Genomic DNA, 17,481 nt, shown 5'->3' on the forward strand with positions numbered 1-17,481 from the left:
TAACAACATCCCCTCTTATGGTTGAATGCACAGCAGGGGACCCAAACCGTTGGAGAATACACAACAGGGGATCCAAACCGTCCGGATAGGTCTCGAACTGAGGTTAGGCAAAATCCAATATTTGAACATTTAGTAGTTCCGAGTCAAGTGAATCAATATCAGAGTCCAAATTGGACTGTTGGACTTTTCTTTAGTTAAACTATATACTAGTATTTGTTCTGTAATCTGAAGTACAGCGTTTAGAAGTAAATCAATTCATGCCATTGTACCTTTGTACATAGATGAACAGTTTGACTGTTTGAGGGAGTCAGTTGAACATTACGCAATTGTAAGGACACGGCTTATACAATTTCACTCACTCTCACCCTATAGACCCTACCTACCCTCTTCCAGCTTCTTCTCAAAATGAAGCTGAAAGCAGGAAATGAATACATCACCAGAAGTTCTTACTTATGAATAGAAGCCAATAAAAAATTGCAGAATTCTGGTCTTTGGAAGCCTTGTGACACCACCTCAACAGCAAAAATCATGATAACCGCATTAGGACTACACAGTAAATGTAAGCTTATCTTCCATGGAATGTCAAGACACCCCCCCCCCCCCCCTCCCAATTATCATCATATCCTAAATGGCTGGTTCCCATCTCTGGATCTCTCAAGCTTCAATCTCTTTGTTTTCAATCTTTTGTCTGCAATTTCTTGGAACAAATTTGGTCCATCAAAGCTAACAGCAGGAAGCCTTATCTTCTTTCTCTTTCCTCTGTCATACTCCTCATCCCTGTCAATGAGGGATGTTGCAACCATTACATAAGTGTGCTTAAGAACTGAATAAACTTCATCTTCCATGGGAAGATGCTAAAATGGTTGTCATATCTATAAGGATAAATTATTGTATTGAAGCGATGGGCAGGCTTAAACAAGATTTTCAAGATGATCTAACAGTTGAGCTTTCGTCTACAAAAGCTTTCGGTAAGTGTGAGATTGCTTACCACTCATTCCCAATACAACCGATCTGCGCAGTCCCAGGTGCTCTTGTTTTAGATTTAGTATATAGTGCAGCACCATTATCTTTCCAGCGACCAACTGCAATCAGGCACACAGACTTAAGAAAATAAATGAAAATAAATGAAAATTATTGTTAGTTCGTAAAAAATCACAAAAACTGGTCATTACCGGTTGTCTCATCTAAGCCCCTGGTAAGCATGTTCATGATATCATTTTGCCTCAATTCTCTTTGGTGCTCTTGAGATATCCCAGTTCCTTGAGCAGTAGAGTGCCTTGTATCAAGCTGCTTTCCAGCAGAAACTGTGGATTCATCGACAAGAATTCTCTCTCTGAAGTCCTTATCAGTAGCAGCACCTAATATGCTACTATCACTAATAGTGTTTTGTATGCTTGGGTTGTGGTTTTGCCCATCTGAAACACGTTTGCCTTTCTTTTTACGAGAGCAGGTTGATTGGTCAACAGCAGGAGGAATTGCTTCTACAGACGCAGGTTGCCCCACCTTTGATGGTAAGGCTTTCTCAATCAAAATAACCTTCAGACCAGGAGACTTCTTCAGCATAGAACTATGCGTTTTCTTCAGTTTCTTCTTGTGCTTTTTAATTTTTAAGCAGAGGCCCACACCTAATACAATGTTAGAGCTGAGTGATGCAGCAACTGCCTGATACTTCATGAGCTTCCATTTTACTTTAAGATCCTGGCTTTTCTTCTTTGTTATCCTGAGTCTGACAGGCTCTGTGGTGGCTGAAGGTAAGTTTGATAACTTGGATTGCACATCCATTCTTTGCCCATTTGCAACAGTTACATCAGTAGTTGGACCAACAGCCTTCATGGTGGAAGCTTCAATGCAAGAGGAGACAGGCTCTGTGGTGGCTGCGGGTGAATTTGATAAGTTGGACTGCTCATCCAGTCTTCGCCCATTTTCAACAGTTGCATCAGTATTTGGACCAACAGCCTTCATGGTGGAAGCTTCAATGCAATAAGAGACAGGCTCAGTGGTGGCTGCAGGTAAGTTTGATACCTTGGAATGCACATCCAGTCTTTGCCCATTTTCAACAGTTATATCAGTATTTGGGCCTACAGCCTTCATGGAGGAAGCATCAATGCAAGAGGAGACAGGTGCCCGCCCATCACAAATGTTTTTCTCTGGTTCGTCAATTGCTCCCACGGGCAAACTTTTGGTGCTAGCATTCTGAGTGGATGAAAGATGAAAAGAAGCAATGAGAGAAAGCAAAAATGCAAAAAATAACAGTATTTATTTAAAATAATGCCATTAACCTAACAGACTATATACGAGCAAAATACCGTTTCAGAAATGGGGGCATCCATTTTGCATTGATCTCCAGATAATCTGCTGAGCACAGCGCTGTCCGGTGCCTTCTGAGCTGATTCGCTAGGTTTTACCTTGTCGTTATCCTTGCAGCCTGACGGCATGGCAACAGATAATACAATAGAACTTGTACTATGCTCTTCTACAATACTCAAGATGTTGTGACAGGTTGCAACATAACCTCCACTTGAAGCACCACCAGAACCATTAACGCTTGAATTTAATTTCATTGGAGAATCTTCCTTCAGCTGAGACTGTGTTGGTGGCTTCATTGATGCACACTTGGCATTTATCGCAAGGTCTAAAGGCTCCACTGTCAACTTGCCATTAGGTAGATCTGTCGCTGGTGCTATCCTCCCGGATAAAGCTGAAGAGCCATTTAACTCTCTCTCATTTGAGCCAATTTGGATTTTCTCTTTCAATTCCATGTTCAAATTTGAATATGCTACATTTCCAATAGCATTCATCACCATGTTATCTTTATCTTGCTGAAAGGTATTAACATGATTCTCTGTACCAACGTCTTTCCTATCACGAACATAGAAAAGCATATAGGCCTTCTGTTCCAGAACTTTCCTCTCATTAACTTGGACAACCTATTAAATGTCAAAATGATGGAACCCGGAATTAAGTCTCAACTCACAACTAAAATAAGTTTGCAAATAGAAATGGAAGAGGTTTGTATCTGAAGTTCTGAACCATATTACAGCAGAGGGGCACAGGCATTTTAACTGAAGAACTTACTAGAATTACTAAAAATCCCCACATCAAAAGTAACAGCCATCTTCTCATACCTGATTGTCATCAAGGGAATACCACATGCCACTTGATGTGCGAACAAAGCAGTAATAATGGCCAGAATGAGTGCTCCAACCATAATGAACAAGAACTCCATAAAGAGTGTATTTTAGATCCCCATCCTGAAGTTGTTACATAAAAAAAACATAATATCAGAATGCATGCACATAGGCCAGGATGTCCAGGGTGGCAAGTTACACCAGTGGTAATCTCAAAAGAACTGTTTTAAAAAGATTTGCCCTTGATTACAAATCTTGTAAGAAAATATGACGAAAATAACAAATTGAAGGCATTTAATAGAGAACAAACATAATTGGGGAGGGGGGAGGTGAGGGAAAACAAGCTCATTATAACTTAACTCGGACAGCAATGAATAAACAGCTATATAGAACTGAGGCTCTACAAGGAAGAAAAGACCCAAACAGGAGGATGAGCAGGAACATGGTAGTAGGAGCAATAGATGAACAAAAAGATTAAGATATCAAATTGGCCGAGAACATCATAAAAAAAATAAGAGTAGAACTTACATAGGGGTCAGAGACGAAAGGTTTCAAGTCCAAGGTAGGTTCAAAAGCAACTCTTTTATCAACTTTTTGGCCAGGAGCATATGAACTAAAACGCTTCAGGTGAACAGCAAGTACTAGGGGTGCCTTTTGAACTGTTAGTTGCTTGGAAGCCTTTACTTTCTCCTTACATTGATCACACAGATATTCCCTAGCACCTCCATCTAACAGTTCTCTGCTGGTGAAATGAGCAAGTGCTTTATGCAATGAGTCTGATTTATGTATTTCTAGACTTAGATCCAAGAATGGATCAAATTTGTTTGAGCAGTGGGAGCACTGCATGCATTTCACCTGGGAAATGACAAAGTATAATTAGCACAGAAGCAAAACAAAAAAAGACTGAGAGCCTCAACTTCAGTACAACAAGAAAATAATGCATCAGCCACAAAAGTACCTGACTACGCAATTGACCACCAAATATCTTGTGGACTAAGCTTTTCTCATAAGCACTAGGAGATTCACTTGGCACTCCAGATGGTAAGCAGCACCTGTGCATTGATTCAAGCAAATTCACCATATACTCATGGGCATCTTCTTGCCTGGCATTTCGAAAACTCCGAGATATGCCTAATATTTTGATTAAGGACTCAAACTTAAGAAGGAAAGAGGCAACAATGTGTATGGTTATGTGATGCTAGGAGACTCTAAACGACTACTTTCACATTAAATACTTTAAGAATATGAAATGAGCAGCATCATCAGTAGGACCTGGCAAAAGTTTTTAAAAATGATATGCCTATACATGTATGCTAGATTATAGGGTCATGCCCTTATTGGAGTAGGCTAACAGAGGGAGATAAGTTGTAGTACAGTAGAGCAAAGAAGCAAACATATGTGCTTAACTTGGATCAGTAACAGAGAAAAGCCAGTACAGCATCCTTCAAGGTCAAAAGCAAATTAAACAATCAATGAATTTTCATTAGATAAGTTTTAGAATAATAGTAATAACATTGGTAAGCATATAATTAGTGAATAGAGAATTTACGGAGACGGGATAGATTCATAGCAAGGGTTGGTAGAGTGATTGCAACTTTCAATCTGAATCGAATGCAATGCAAAGCACATCTCATTGATAGGATACATCTTAAGTTCGAAACAAGATCCTTGGGCTCTAGAATTCTCCCACTTGACTGCAGAGCTCGGCTAACATGTTTCTGGATAGCACACAACGCACAAAACCCCGCAGTACAACCTTCATAAATTATAGGTCAGAATAAACAAATACGAGTATTAGAAAATGAGTTACAAAAAATATCTGCCCGGTCATTTTTTTCAGATAGGAAACTAATGTGATAGATCAATTGATAAAATGAGGAAGACTCACAAGAATTTTGATGCTTCCCACTTTGAAGATAGGCGGCTAATGGTGCAGTATAGGTCAGACATTGCAGTACTGAATTAAGGAAACAAGTGTTTCCGAGGTTACGCAAACCTGCACCCTGAAATTGAAGTTTGAGCCTTTTACATGCTATGTGAATCCATAAAGAAGAATTCAAAACTGTAGATCACAATAGATAGGACTCAAAGTGCAGTAAAGAACAAAACCCCTAACAGCCTCATCAATAGACAAGTGAAACTAGGTAGGTGAAGCAGGGACCTAGTTCCTTTTATTAATTTTTGGAATTAAGCTCCTCCTTTAGGAACTTAATTTTGATCAGTCAAGTTTAGGAGAATTTTTAATCAGAGCTGGTAGGAGCATTACTACAGATGTCAAGGGATAACATTTGAAAGTCATCACAAATTTAAAGAAGCAAAATGGGAGCCCATGATATAAGTGCATTAGGGTCGGCATTGTCCCACTCCCTGCAAAGTGAAGCCGGTAGGAGCATTCCTACGCATGACTGCTGGTCTGTTACATTACAGGAAGAATCCATTTTAAAGTAACCTTTGAAGCATTGCTCATTTTATACTTTCAGCATTGATGTGAAGATAAAATGCATTCTTAAAAGAAAATAACCAGAAGCAGACACAAGCATGGTGTGCTGGGAGGAAAAGATGCAGAAGATTCCATGCAACACTGAAAAGATAAATTCAGGGCAAACTTAGCATAATGGTGACATGTACAATTTCCTTTCTCCAATTGGTACCAAATATGAACTTTCCATTTACGTGAAACAAGAACTATGCAATTAGGTTTCTATCTCAGAGCACCCACAACGCGGGCCGCCCGCGTTCCGCGTTTCGTGCCGGCGGAACGGAACCGGCGCGCGACGCGCTGCGGAGGTGCGTTCCGTCTCCGTGTCGTTCCCAAGCCGTGCCGGGTGCCGACGGCACGACCCGCGGCACGGTCCGTGCCGCCACGCGCTTCGGCGACGTGGCTCGCCCTGCGTCGTGCGTGACGCCCACTCGCCCGCCCGCGAGTGGGCGTCGTCACGCTGACGCAATAAATTCATTTTTTTAAAAAATGAATTTTTAAAAAAATATTTTTTATTTATAAAAATTGTTTTTTATATTTAAAAACAATTTTTACAAATAAATGAATACTAGAAATTCGTATTAGCCCATATATATTTGATGGGCTTGCGAATTTATGAAACTCATTCTTGGTTGTCTCTCTTTTATAGAGAGATCCTTGAATGTTTCATGTTCCACTTTCGATGTGGGACAAGAAACAAACTCATTCTTGGTTATCTCTATTTTATAGAGACATCCTTGAATGTTTTCTTGGTTATCTCTATTTTATAGAGACATCCTTGAATGTTTTATGTTTCACTTTCGATGTGGGATAAACTCATTCTTGGTTATCTCTATTTTATAGAGACATCCTTGAATGTTTTATGTTCCACTTTCGATGTGGGACAAACTCATTCTTGGTTATCTCTATTTTATAGGGACATCCTTGAATGTTTTATGTTCCACTTTCGATGTGGGACAAACTCATTCTTAGTTGTCTCTATTTTATAGAGACATCCTTGATCCTTGAATGTTTCATGTTCCACTTTCGATGTGGGACAAACTCATTCTTGGTTGTCTCTATAAAATTGTATTTTTAATTATGTCATTTTTTATTTTTTTAGGATTTTAATTATGTCTTTTCTATTTTTTTGAATTTTAAGTTGTAATGTTATTTTAATTTTAATGAAATGTGTTTGTTTTAATTGAATTGGGTTGGAAATAAAAATAAAAAATGAAATTGAATGAATAGTAATTTAAGGAACGGATAAGAAACGGAGGGTTGCAGGTTTCGTTCCTTAGTTAAGGAATGGAGTAAAAAAGTACAGCGGGGCCCGCAAATAGTAGTTTAAGGAACGGTTTAGGAACGGTGGGGAACAGCGTTAAGGATGGCCTCATGATTCTCATCCCATCACATCAAATTACTGGAAGATAATTCTTCTAAAAATTTAAATATCACTATAAACCACATTGCACAATATAGACAACCAGAAAATTTAAATAACGAGTATACATATTTTAAGCACATTATTAAGAAACTCACAATTCTGCGGAATGTAATCTCGAAACTGAGCTCAGGATCCAACCCAGCCTCAGAAATCTCCGATGATTTTTCGGTTATCTTTTCCAAACCAGAAGGCTTGAGCCCTCCGGATGTAGGGTTCAGCGTCACCAGCTTAAAATCACTGCTGCTTTCGTTTCCAAACCCATTGTAATGCTTCCTCGCCTGATGGAAATCAATACTCCTATGGAACAGCGCTGAATCGGATTCCGGCTCAAGGGGGGCCGCCCCGTTCGACCTGATCATCGTCTCCGTCGCCGTCATATATAAATCCAAAAACCCTCCCTCTCTCTCTCTGACGCACACAGCTCAAAAAAAATCTAAAAGGTTGCTATCTGTTTTGATCAAAAGCACCTAAAATCAAAAAAAAATTATGTGATTGGATTTAAATTTCATGCGAAACAATGAGACATATTGAGAAAAATGTCGGCGTCGACTTGTAAAGTTATAAACCCTACACACTATCGGAGCAGATGGTGAGGTGTATCTTATAATTATAAGAGGATGGGTGCGTGATCAATGGAGATTTTCTAGCATAATTTTATTAAATAAGTGATTCAGAATTTGTCAGCTTAAAAATAATTTTAGATTAATTAATTATGAAATAGTAGAATGGTAATTTCATGGTACATTTTATTTAATAAATATTTTTTAACTTTTTTTCAAATCTTTTTTCAACTATATATAATTAATGTCAACTATATATACAATTCATGTCAACTATATATATAATTCATGTCAACTACATATACAATTCATATCAACTACACATATATAATATCAACTACATATACAATTCATGTCAATTATACACATCTCAATTCTCAATTAAGCTAAAAAATCTCAACCTAACAGGACCCTAAGAGCATATATATATATAGAGTTGTGATCAATGTCGAACCAATTTTAAAGACCGAACTAGAGATCAAATCTGGGCCATTAGATCTAGTTTTTTTGATGAGATGTGTTGCTGTGTAAATTTTTCGGTCTTTCCAAAGCTGCTTTGATTCAGGTGTAGTGTACCTGAAAATATAATAGAATATATGCATAGAGACGTGGGTGTATCTATGAAACACTATTATATTACTACAATATACTCCCTCCGTCCCATGCTACTCGCACTTTTCATTTTAGGCCGTAAATTTGGGATTGATTTTTTTGTGTAATTAAAAAAGAATTTTAGGTGTAATGAGACATCACTTAATAAAAGAGCTCTTAACTTAAACTAACATATTAATTAAGTGCATTAATTCTAACTTAAATTATAAATAGTGTAAGGACTTTGTGACGAGCCGAAAAGCAAACGTGCGAGTAGCACGGGACGGAGGGAGTACTATATTTGTTCCATTCTACCAGGCTGTAACTGATCATTTATGTTTCCAATGCATTTTGTTCATGAAAAAACATTTAACATGTTAATAGTATTCATGTTTTAAACATCTCTATCAAATAAATCCAAAATTTATTTACTAATACAACCACTTTTGCTACAAAGCATTTCTATACAGACAATTGCATGAAAATTAGATCGTTTCTGAACATAAAATGAGAGAAATTGGACAGTCTATATACGATAATCTTACTTGCAAAAATTATGGAGTTAATATCTGCAAAAGATTACTAATTCTATTTGAAAATGACTACTAAAAATCTTTAAACCCTAATGTGCATTAGGCTTAGGAAAGTAACATTGTATTATTAACTTGAAACTGATTGAAACTTAAACAAGTTTATTCGAACCATGCTCTTAAAAATCTAGACACAGATGATACAATTTGTAGAAAAGATTTTGGCATAGGGGATTAATGTGAACGGTGCACCCATTAGAATGATATTCGAATCTGTGACTGAAAGTTTTTATTTTCATACCTTTTGTGTTAGATGTTGATGCAGTAGTGTAGGTTCTAGCCGCATGCTGTTTCTGTAATCTTTATATCTTTCTAGGGTTTTTCTCTCTCCTTTTGCTGCAGATTCAAGAGTCAGAGGCGGTTGTAGTGTTTTAGGGTTTTGTTTTCTCTTTTTCAATTGAAAAAGCCACCTATATATAACAAAACATAAGTTATTAATAGGAGATATGAAATGAGCCTTAAATGAATATATGCTTGCAAACTTATGGACTTAAATGGGTCGAATTTTAGACAATAGACTTCGGTAATATTTAACCTATTACTATTAATGAATCAACCGAATATTAATAATAGCTTAAATGTAAATGTATAATTATTTCACCAGTTATTTATAAATTAGTTTTTATTAAACTGATATATTTATTCTGATTTTACGTGAAAGGACTCTCATAATTGTGTCTTTTTTGGGAACCTACATAATCTTAAAATTGGTATGCTGACTAGGATAGCTCTATAAATACCCTGTCCTGACACTCCCACAATCACTCACCTTCTTCTCTCAACCGAAATCATTCCACAGAATCAGCAATAGAAATTTAGTTCAGTTTGTTTCCTATCTATTCTCCTCTGCAATTCCACTCTTTCTTCTTAATGTATCTCTTCCTATTTGTTCTTTATCTATTCTTTTATGCATTTTGTTGTTTATTATTAATCTATTGTTTTCAGTTTCTGATATATATGTTCTTACAGTTATTTAATTTATGTTCCTATTTATGTTTTTATTTAAAGGTAACTCTGTTCAAGTTGCTATATGTATTAACCTTGAATTTGTTGTTGATTCCATGTATTTCATCCATGACACCTTGAGTGCCTCCTATATTTCATCTTGACACCTTGAATGCCTATTGATATCTTTTTCTGGGAGATCATTCCCTGCAGAAAACACCAGTTCTTTTAATTTTTTCCTGTAAATTTGTTACTGATATTGCAATATTTCTTTCTTGATAACAGAAAGCAACAAGTCAAGTATGACACCTTTCATTACCTTGCTTTATAATCTTCATCCAAGATTCTGTAACTCTACCATGAAGGATCACAATGAAAACTATCTTAGACAGAATACATGTGTACTCTGTAGAGTTAAGTGCATAAACATTAGTAACAGTAGCTTCATGGTGGCTAACAAAATCATGTACGAGAAACTTTATTACAATCCAAATTTCTAAATTATGGAGTATAATGTGCAATACCTCAATCTTGAAAACTTCTTTTTCTATAGCAGTTCAGAGTTGCTCAACCTCCTGAAAAGTTATCAAAGTAAAGTCAAAGCGGCCCAAACAGGCATGTATACAGCAAAGTTACTACACGCTAAAAGTAGTTTTTTATCCAGTATTTTCTATTGTTGTGATGCACCTCATCTGTGAAATCTTGAGTGCTACCTCACATTCATATTTTGGTTCACGAAGTTCCTGCAACTAATGAATGAAATTATTTGTTCCTGTTTCTGAACTTAATACAAAGTCTTATCCAATTTAAGTAATCAGTTTTATTCCAATAAAAAGGCAATGACCTCATTTTACGGTTTCTGATCAATAATTTGCCTTTTTTGTCACTTCTATTTGCAATCTATTGTGATCATTTCCTGCACAAAATAGGCAGTTTTTTCAAGAACTGTATATATTCTTTACATTAGTCATAGTATGTCAGTATCTGAATTTTTGAATATTTCTTTTCAATACAAGAGAGCATAGTATGTCAGTATCTCAAGCAATGGCACCATAGGGGTTTATAGTATATTTCTTCCTATTTCTGAAATGCCCTATATGTATTGAAGTTAGTTTAAGATATTTAACTCCTGTAAATACTTAGTTACATAATGATGCAGTTATCTAACTTTAAATTGTCAGTAGTTCCATGTTTATGTGGTCTTATTTCTCAATGTTATTAAAATTAGCATATTTAGCATAGTAAAAACTCATTTTGTAATGATGTAGTTTTCTAACCTTGAATATGCCATTGCCTCCATGTTTATATCTATCTTTTTTCAAGTCATGCCTTCTTTGTTTGATATTTTTGTAGATAAGCCATGCAATCAATATGTGATACTGAGTATTATTTTCTCTGTTTCAAGTCATGCCTCCTTATTATCTTTATAGTATATAGAAACACCAAATTATTATAATTAACTACAAAAATTCTAGGCTCAAGCAGAATTGGCTCACAAAAAGCTGATCAACATCGACTCAAGTGCAAAGATTGTGTAGAGGCTCATTTTTAGGGAGGCTTGAAACATTTTTGAAAATTGTTATTAATCTGCAGAGATGAGTTTTAAATTATTAATTAATATGAAGTTGGCTTACCCAATACACTTCAGGTTATTAACTCCATAAATAGGACAGGACCATCAAGTCTTTATCCACAATATATCCAATTAGAATAGCAAATTTTTCCTGTGACAACAAAAGCCTGAAGAGAGTTAGAGGCACAACATGTCAAAGTAAATGTGCCATTGTGATTGCAATTCAAGTAAAGTGAAAGACAACAGATGCAACTGTTTTCATACAGAAATTGGTATGCAAGACCATCAACAAACTCTAATTGATCTCTATCTCGGTTAAGGTAAAGTTTTATTAATACTATCAGTTTACACTGTTGTATGAATGAATGCAGCTCTATAAAAAATATGATATATGCTAAAAAATATGGTTGCATATGTAATACATATACATAGTAGAATTATCTGTACAGATTTAGTTATACACTCTAATTCACTAAACTTTTTAGCTCATCGGGATTATTCCCCGGTGCTCATCTTCATTTTTAACTTGAAGATGTGTTTCTCTCTGTGTACAATTGTGCCTGCTGTAAATTATAATCTCATAGATTAGTATAGGCTTCAATAAACTATACTAATTTATTTCATTCCTATAAGTATAAATGTTTTGAAATTTACTTAAATTCGACAAACATAACTACAAATTTAATTAGTCCATTCTTTGAAACGATTAATGACAGCTTTCAAACATGCATTTCCTTACTAATTCAGTGCTTAATATGGGTAATAAGTGATTAACATTCTGAAGCAACATACATCAATTGAGTAATTAAAAATATATATGTTGTGAAATATACAAGCAATCTATCATGCAAATATACCCAGGCAGAGCATAATTCAATTGTAAAATTAGACTTATCTCTTCAGGCAAGCAATCCTAGGGTTTGGGTTTGGGTCCGTTTCTGCAATTTTTTTGGATTTCATCCTTGAATCCTCCGATTTTTCCACTGTTCTTCGATTCTGAGAAATAATTTATGAAAAATGTCAGATTCGTTCCAAATCTATGATAACAATAAATAGGTAAGGTAAATCATCAAAGAAGCTAAATCGAGAAACCCTAGGCGCAAATACAACCAATCACATGGACAAAGCAAAGATCTGCTTACTCAGTAATCTTCAAATAAACTTTTACACTTAAAAAATTAAATCAGAACATTAATACAGGGAATGTGTACATGAATCGCAGAAAGCTGATACATTATTTTTTTTAAATCATGAAAGTAACAAGGATAGCAGGAAAACCGGAAATTTTTTTTAAAAAAAAGAAAGGAAAGTGCTTACAACAGAATAAGTTTGTAGTAATTCTTTTGTTTTTCCTCACTCCGATTAGATCTCAAAAGGAGTATGAAGGGAGAGGATTCCGGAGAAGCTTTCTCACATGAGAAAGAGAGAAGACAAATCGGCTTTCACCTTCAATTTGTGTACCATCTGCTCGGATTCGTTAAGGTTATGGGTTTCAATCATTCTGTCGTCGATGAGGTTGCATAGATTTGGTGTGTGTCCGGTCAAATCGTTGTCGAATGGAAGGAATCGCGTCGAGAATGATTGGACCGTTTCTAGGTATTCAGAACGAAAACTGGGGTAGATTAGCTCCAAATGTTAGGATCTTCGTCGTAAGTGTAGATAGCGTGTGTATTGGCCTGGCGATGGTGGCGATTTGGTGGTCGGCGCCGGTTTTCCGAGGGGTTGGAGTGTAGGTTTCGATGCTAGGGTTTTGTCTACCAAACGGCGCCGACAGTGGAAAGTGAAGAAAAATGCTTTTATATGCATGTATAATCTATGGTTTATTTACTAAGGAAATGTAATTTGATTAGTTAAAGTGTAATTAATTGAATTAATTTGCTACTAATCTAATGCCATATATTTGGGCTGGCTCTTTGGGCCTTTTAAATGTGGAATGAGATAATTTAATAAATCCGTTTGGGCCTGCATTTTTTATGTTTGGGCATGTTAATTTTTATTGGCCCTTAATGTATTGGCCTTTATAATTATTATGTAATTACGTAATTATAATTATTATATTTGCATTAAGCCTTAATTTTTTAGATGTATTGTATAATTTGGAATGTATGTATTTAGTATTTTTAGTTTGAAATGAGTAAATTTTATGTTTTAAAGAAGATTTTTTATATATGTATGATGGTCCAATTTAATAAATCCGATTGGGCCACTATTATTCTTTGTTTAGGTATGTGTTTTAATTTTTATTGGGGTATTTATTAGTGTATTGACATTTATAATTATTGTGTAATTTAATTAATATTTTTTATTTAAACTATAATATTTTTAAATTATTATTTATTTCGCAATGTATGTATTTAGTATATGTATTTTAATATGAATATATTATGTCTTTGTGAAGTTATTTTATTCATAATATGATGTAAAATAATATAGATTAGTTTTCATCATTTTTGTTAAAGTATATGACATATTTTTTATTATTCAAGTTTTTTATTTATTACGGAGTATATTCGAAGAATAATTTGACATTTCTTTTTTTATTCAAATATTTTCTATTTAAGGAGTTTTTTCTAAAACCTTATAAGAATATCTTGGTATTAGTTAGAGTTTTTGTTTGAACTTTTATATTATTTTTTTATAGTTAATAGGAATGATTTGGTTTGTATCTATACATAATAGAAGTCTAATTTTGTACTACTTTTCTAGAATATGTTGGTATTGCTTAGAGTCTACTTTGAACTATTTTATAAAAATTTTGTAGTTAATTATAATAATTTGGTGTTTCTATATACTTAATAGAAGTATTTGTTAAATTATTTTTTGTTTAATTCAATTGTACAAAATATGTGTTTTTTTGAAATTTATGTATTTAGTATTTGTAGTTTAGAATGAGTAAATTATATATTTACTAAATAAGGAGTACTTTTTAAATCCTTTTAAGAACCACTTGGTATTTTTTGGTACGTTACATAGTAGTGAAGTAATTTATACAGTATTTTTTTACTTTTGGTACTTATAGTGGACGGATGGAGTACTATGTTATCATGATCAAATTTATACACTATTTTTTTACTTTTGTGTTTTCCAAATGTATAGTGTAAGGATATAAACACATCTAATAAAGTGTTATATACCATATGCTTCCTTTATTCAACTATAACACATATTTTTCTAACGTCTTAATACATTTTTTAAACTATAACACATATTTTTCTAACTTCTTAAATTTTCGTGGATTAGGGTAAATCTAATTGTGCTTTAGGATGTATCTTTGGAGATCTGGTGTAGCGTATACGGTTGCCGGTCGGAGATTTTGTTTTGGTGGTGGAAGAGGGTGCCGGGGTTGTGGTGGTGGAGGAAGATGGAGGCGACGGGAACTATGGGGAATCCTAGGGTTTCCGTAGAGAGAGAGGGCTTTTCCAAAATTAAAAATAGTTTGTTTTATTAATTTTATGTGTAGGTTTAATTAAATTTTAATTAGCGGATTAGATTTAGGTAAGTTTATTATTTTATCATTTAAGATTATAAAGTATTGGTATTAATTGTTGGTAAAAATTTTGGTCCTTTTTATTGTTTTTGGGATTTTTTTAATTGGGCTATGATTTACTTTATTTGGGCTGTATTGTTTGAGATTTTAGTTTAATTCTTATTTGGGTTGTAGTGTTATATTTATTGGGCTACTTATTTTTGTTGTGGCCTGTTTTTAGTTAATATTCTATATTAACTAAATAGTAGACGAGAACTAAATATTCAATTGTTTGCTCGGGATAAAGATTTACTGAGTTTGTAATGTTGGATTCGTTTGGTGGTACAAATGATGGTGAAGTGACTATTGATCTTCCTTCTGACATTGTTGTGTCTAATTCTGGGGATCCTCTTAGAATAATTGTTTCAACGATATATCTGTCCTATATGAATCATGAAGAGTTGAGTAATTGTTTGCATGATCGTGCTATACTTGCTCCTACTTTAGAGGTTGTTGATGAGGTTAACCAATTCATGATGTCGTTGGATCAGTCTCAGGGTCGAGTTTATTGAGTTCTGATAGTATCTCAAACTCAGATTTGACCTCAAATGGCTTAGCTGAGATACATTCTGTTGAATTTTTGAATAAGTTGAAGTGTTCAGGTACACCTAATCGTGAATTGTTGTTGAAAGTTGGTACTCCTGTGATGTTGTTAAGGAATATAGATCACTCGAATGGATTGTGTAATGGCACCAGACTGGTAATTACGCGTTTGGGTGATGGAGGATGACGGACAAGTATTGGGTGGCCATAATGTTGGTCATAAAGTTTTGATTCCCCGAATGTCTTTAATACCATCTGATCTAAGGTTGTCATTCAAATTCCAAAGACGACAATTTCTTTTGGTTGTGTCGTATGCAATGACCATTAACAAAAGTCAAGGTCAATCTTTGTCTCATGTTGGATTATTTTTATGAAAATCAGTCTCCAGTCATGGACAATTATATGTTGCTATATCTAGAGTTATGTTGCTTCGGTTGGAGATGGTGTTATTGGTGGTCCAAATGATGGTGAAGTGGCTATTCAACTTCCTATTGACATTGTTTTGTCAAATTCTGGTGATCCTCTTAGAACCATTGTTTCAAACATATATCCTTCTTACATGAATCCTGAAGAATTGATTAGTTGTTTGCATGGTCGTGCTATACTTGCTCCTACTTTAGAGATAGTTGACGAGGTTAACCAATTCATGATTTCTTTGGATCAGTCTCAAGGTCGAGTTTACTTTAGTTCTGATAGTATTTCAAACTCTGACTCCACATCAAATGGTCTTGCTGAGATACATTCTGTGCGGTTTTTGAATAATTTGAAGTGTTCTGGTACACCTAACCATGAATTGTTGCTGAAAGTTGGTACTCCTGTGATGTTGTTGATGAACATAGACCTGTCAAACGGGTTGTGTAATGGCACAAGATTGATAATTACACGATTAGGTGATTATATGTTAGAGGGGTATTGGGTGGCCATAATATTGGTCATAAAGTGTTGATTCCTCGAATGTCCTTAATACCATCTGATCCGAGATTGCCTTTCAAGTTCCAAAGAAGACAATTTCCTTTGGCTGTGTCGTATGCAATGACCATTAACAAGAGTCAGGGTCAATCACTCTCTCATGTTGGATTATTTTTGAGAAAACCTATTTTCAATCATGGATAGCTATATGTTGTTATATCAAGAGTCACAAGTCGTGAAGGTTTGAAGATTTTGGTGTGTAAAGATGAAGAAGATGAAGGCAATGGTGATTCTCTGTTAACATTGTTTATAAAGAAGTTTTTCAAAACTTATGAACTATTGGATTGTTGATATTTGCGTAATTTCCTAATTATGAATTTTTGTTTTTTTAATGAACTTATTTTACTATTTATTTATGTATAATGTATGTATATAAGTATCATTATCTCATCTTTATTCTGTATTATGTTTTATTTAGTCCACTCATATATGCGTTTCAAATTCAAAAAAATTATTTGTTCATTGGAAATAGACACTTATTTATTTGTCTTGATATTTACAATGTGTTTTTTTTATTAGACATTTATTCTCCATCTGCAAGCATAATCATACAATATTTGTCTGTCTACTTTTTTTTAAGTTCATTTATCTTAGAAATTTTTAGAAGTTTTATGGTCCGTGCATAGCACGGGTGGTAAAACTAGTTAATTATGAAATAGTAGAATGGTAATTTCATCGTACATTTTATTTAATAAATATTTTTTAACTTTTTTTCAAATCTTTTTTCAACTACATATATAATTAATGTCAACTATATATACAATTCATGTCAACTATATATATAATTCATGTCAACTACATATACAATTCATATCAACTACACATATATAATATCAACTACATATACAATTCATGTCAATTATACACCTCTCAATTCTCAATTAAGCTAAAAAATCTCAACCTAACAGGACCCTAAGAGCATATATATATATATATATATATATATATATATATATATATATATATATATATATATATATATATATATATATCATTTTCCTATATACCCTATATATATATATATATAGGATTGTATTCAATGTCGAACTAATTTTAAAGACCGAACTAGAGAACAAATCCCATCCACCCATTTGTGGAATCTAACGGTCCAATACTATCAATTAAATCTGATTTTTAATTCAATTAATCTT

General features: G+C 34.3%; 1 protein-coding gene across 1 annotated transcript; it reads right to left on the reverse strand.

The window, feature by feature from the left end:
* Positions 1-238: 238 nt before the first annotated feature.
* On the reverse strand, positions 239-7,614 carry LOC121805176 (ubiquitin carboxyl-terminal hydrolase 23-like). Its single transcript, XM_042204966.1, has 10 exons — positions 7,129-7,614; positions 5,017-5,131; positions 4,774-4,884; positions 4,087-4,259; positions 3,657-3,983; positions 3,126-3,251; positions 2,307-2,927; positions 1,173-2,193; positions 989-1,082; positions 239-777 (listed from the first exon to the last, which is right to left on the reverse strand). Exons 1-10 carry the CDS (start codon positions 7,408-7,410, stop codon positions 618-620), a joined length of 3,030 nt encoding a protein of 1,009 aa, XP_042060900.1. The 5' UTR covers positions 7,411-7,614; the 3' UTR covers positions 239-617.
* Between the last annotated feature and the right edge of the window lie 9,867 nt (positions 7,615-17,481).

The sequence above is a fragment of the Salvia splendens genome, chromosome 5 (genome assembly GCF_004379255.2).
Source record: "Salvia splendens isolate huo1 chromosome 5, SspV2, whole genome shotgun sequence".
NCBI classification, from domain to species: domain Eukaryota; kingdom Viridiplantae; phylum Streptophyta; class Magnoliopsida; order Lamiales; family Lamiaceae; genus Salvia; species Salvia splendens.

Coding starts and splice junctions, on each gene's coding strand:
- LOC121805176 (XM_042204966.1), bottom strand. CDS start 7,410: ATGACGGCGACGGAGACGATGATCAGGTCGAACGGGGCGGCCCCCCTT. Junction 5,132..7,128: donor AGATTACATTCCGCAGAATT/GTGAGTTTCTTA, acceptor CTTCAATTTCAG/GGTGCAGGTTTGCGTAACCT. Junction 4,885..5,016: donor TGGGAAGCATCAAAATTCTT/GTGAGTCTTCCT, acceptor TAATTTATGAAG/GTTGTACTGCGGGGTTTTGT.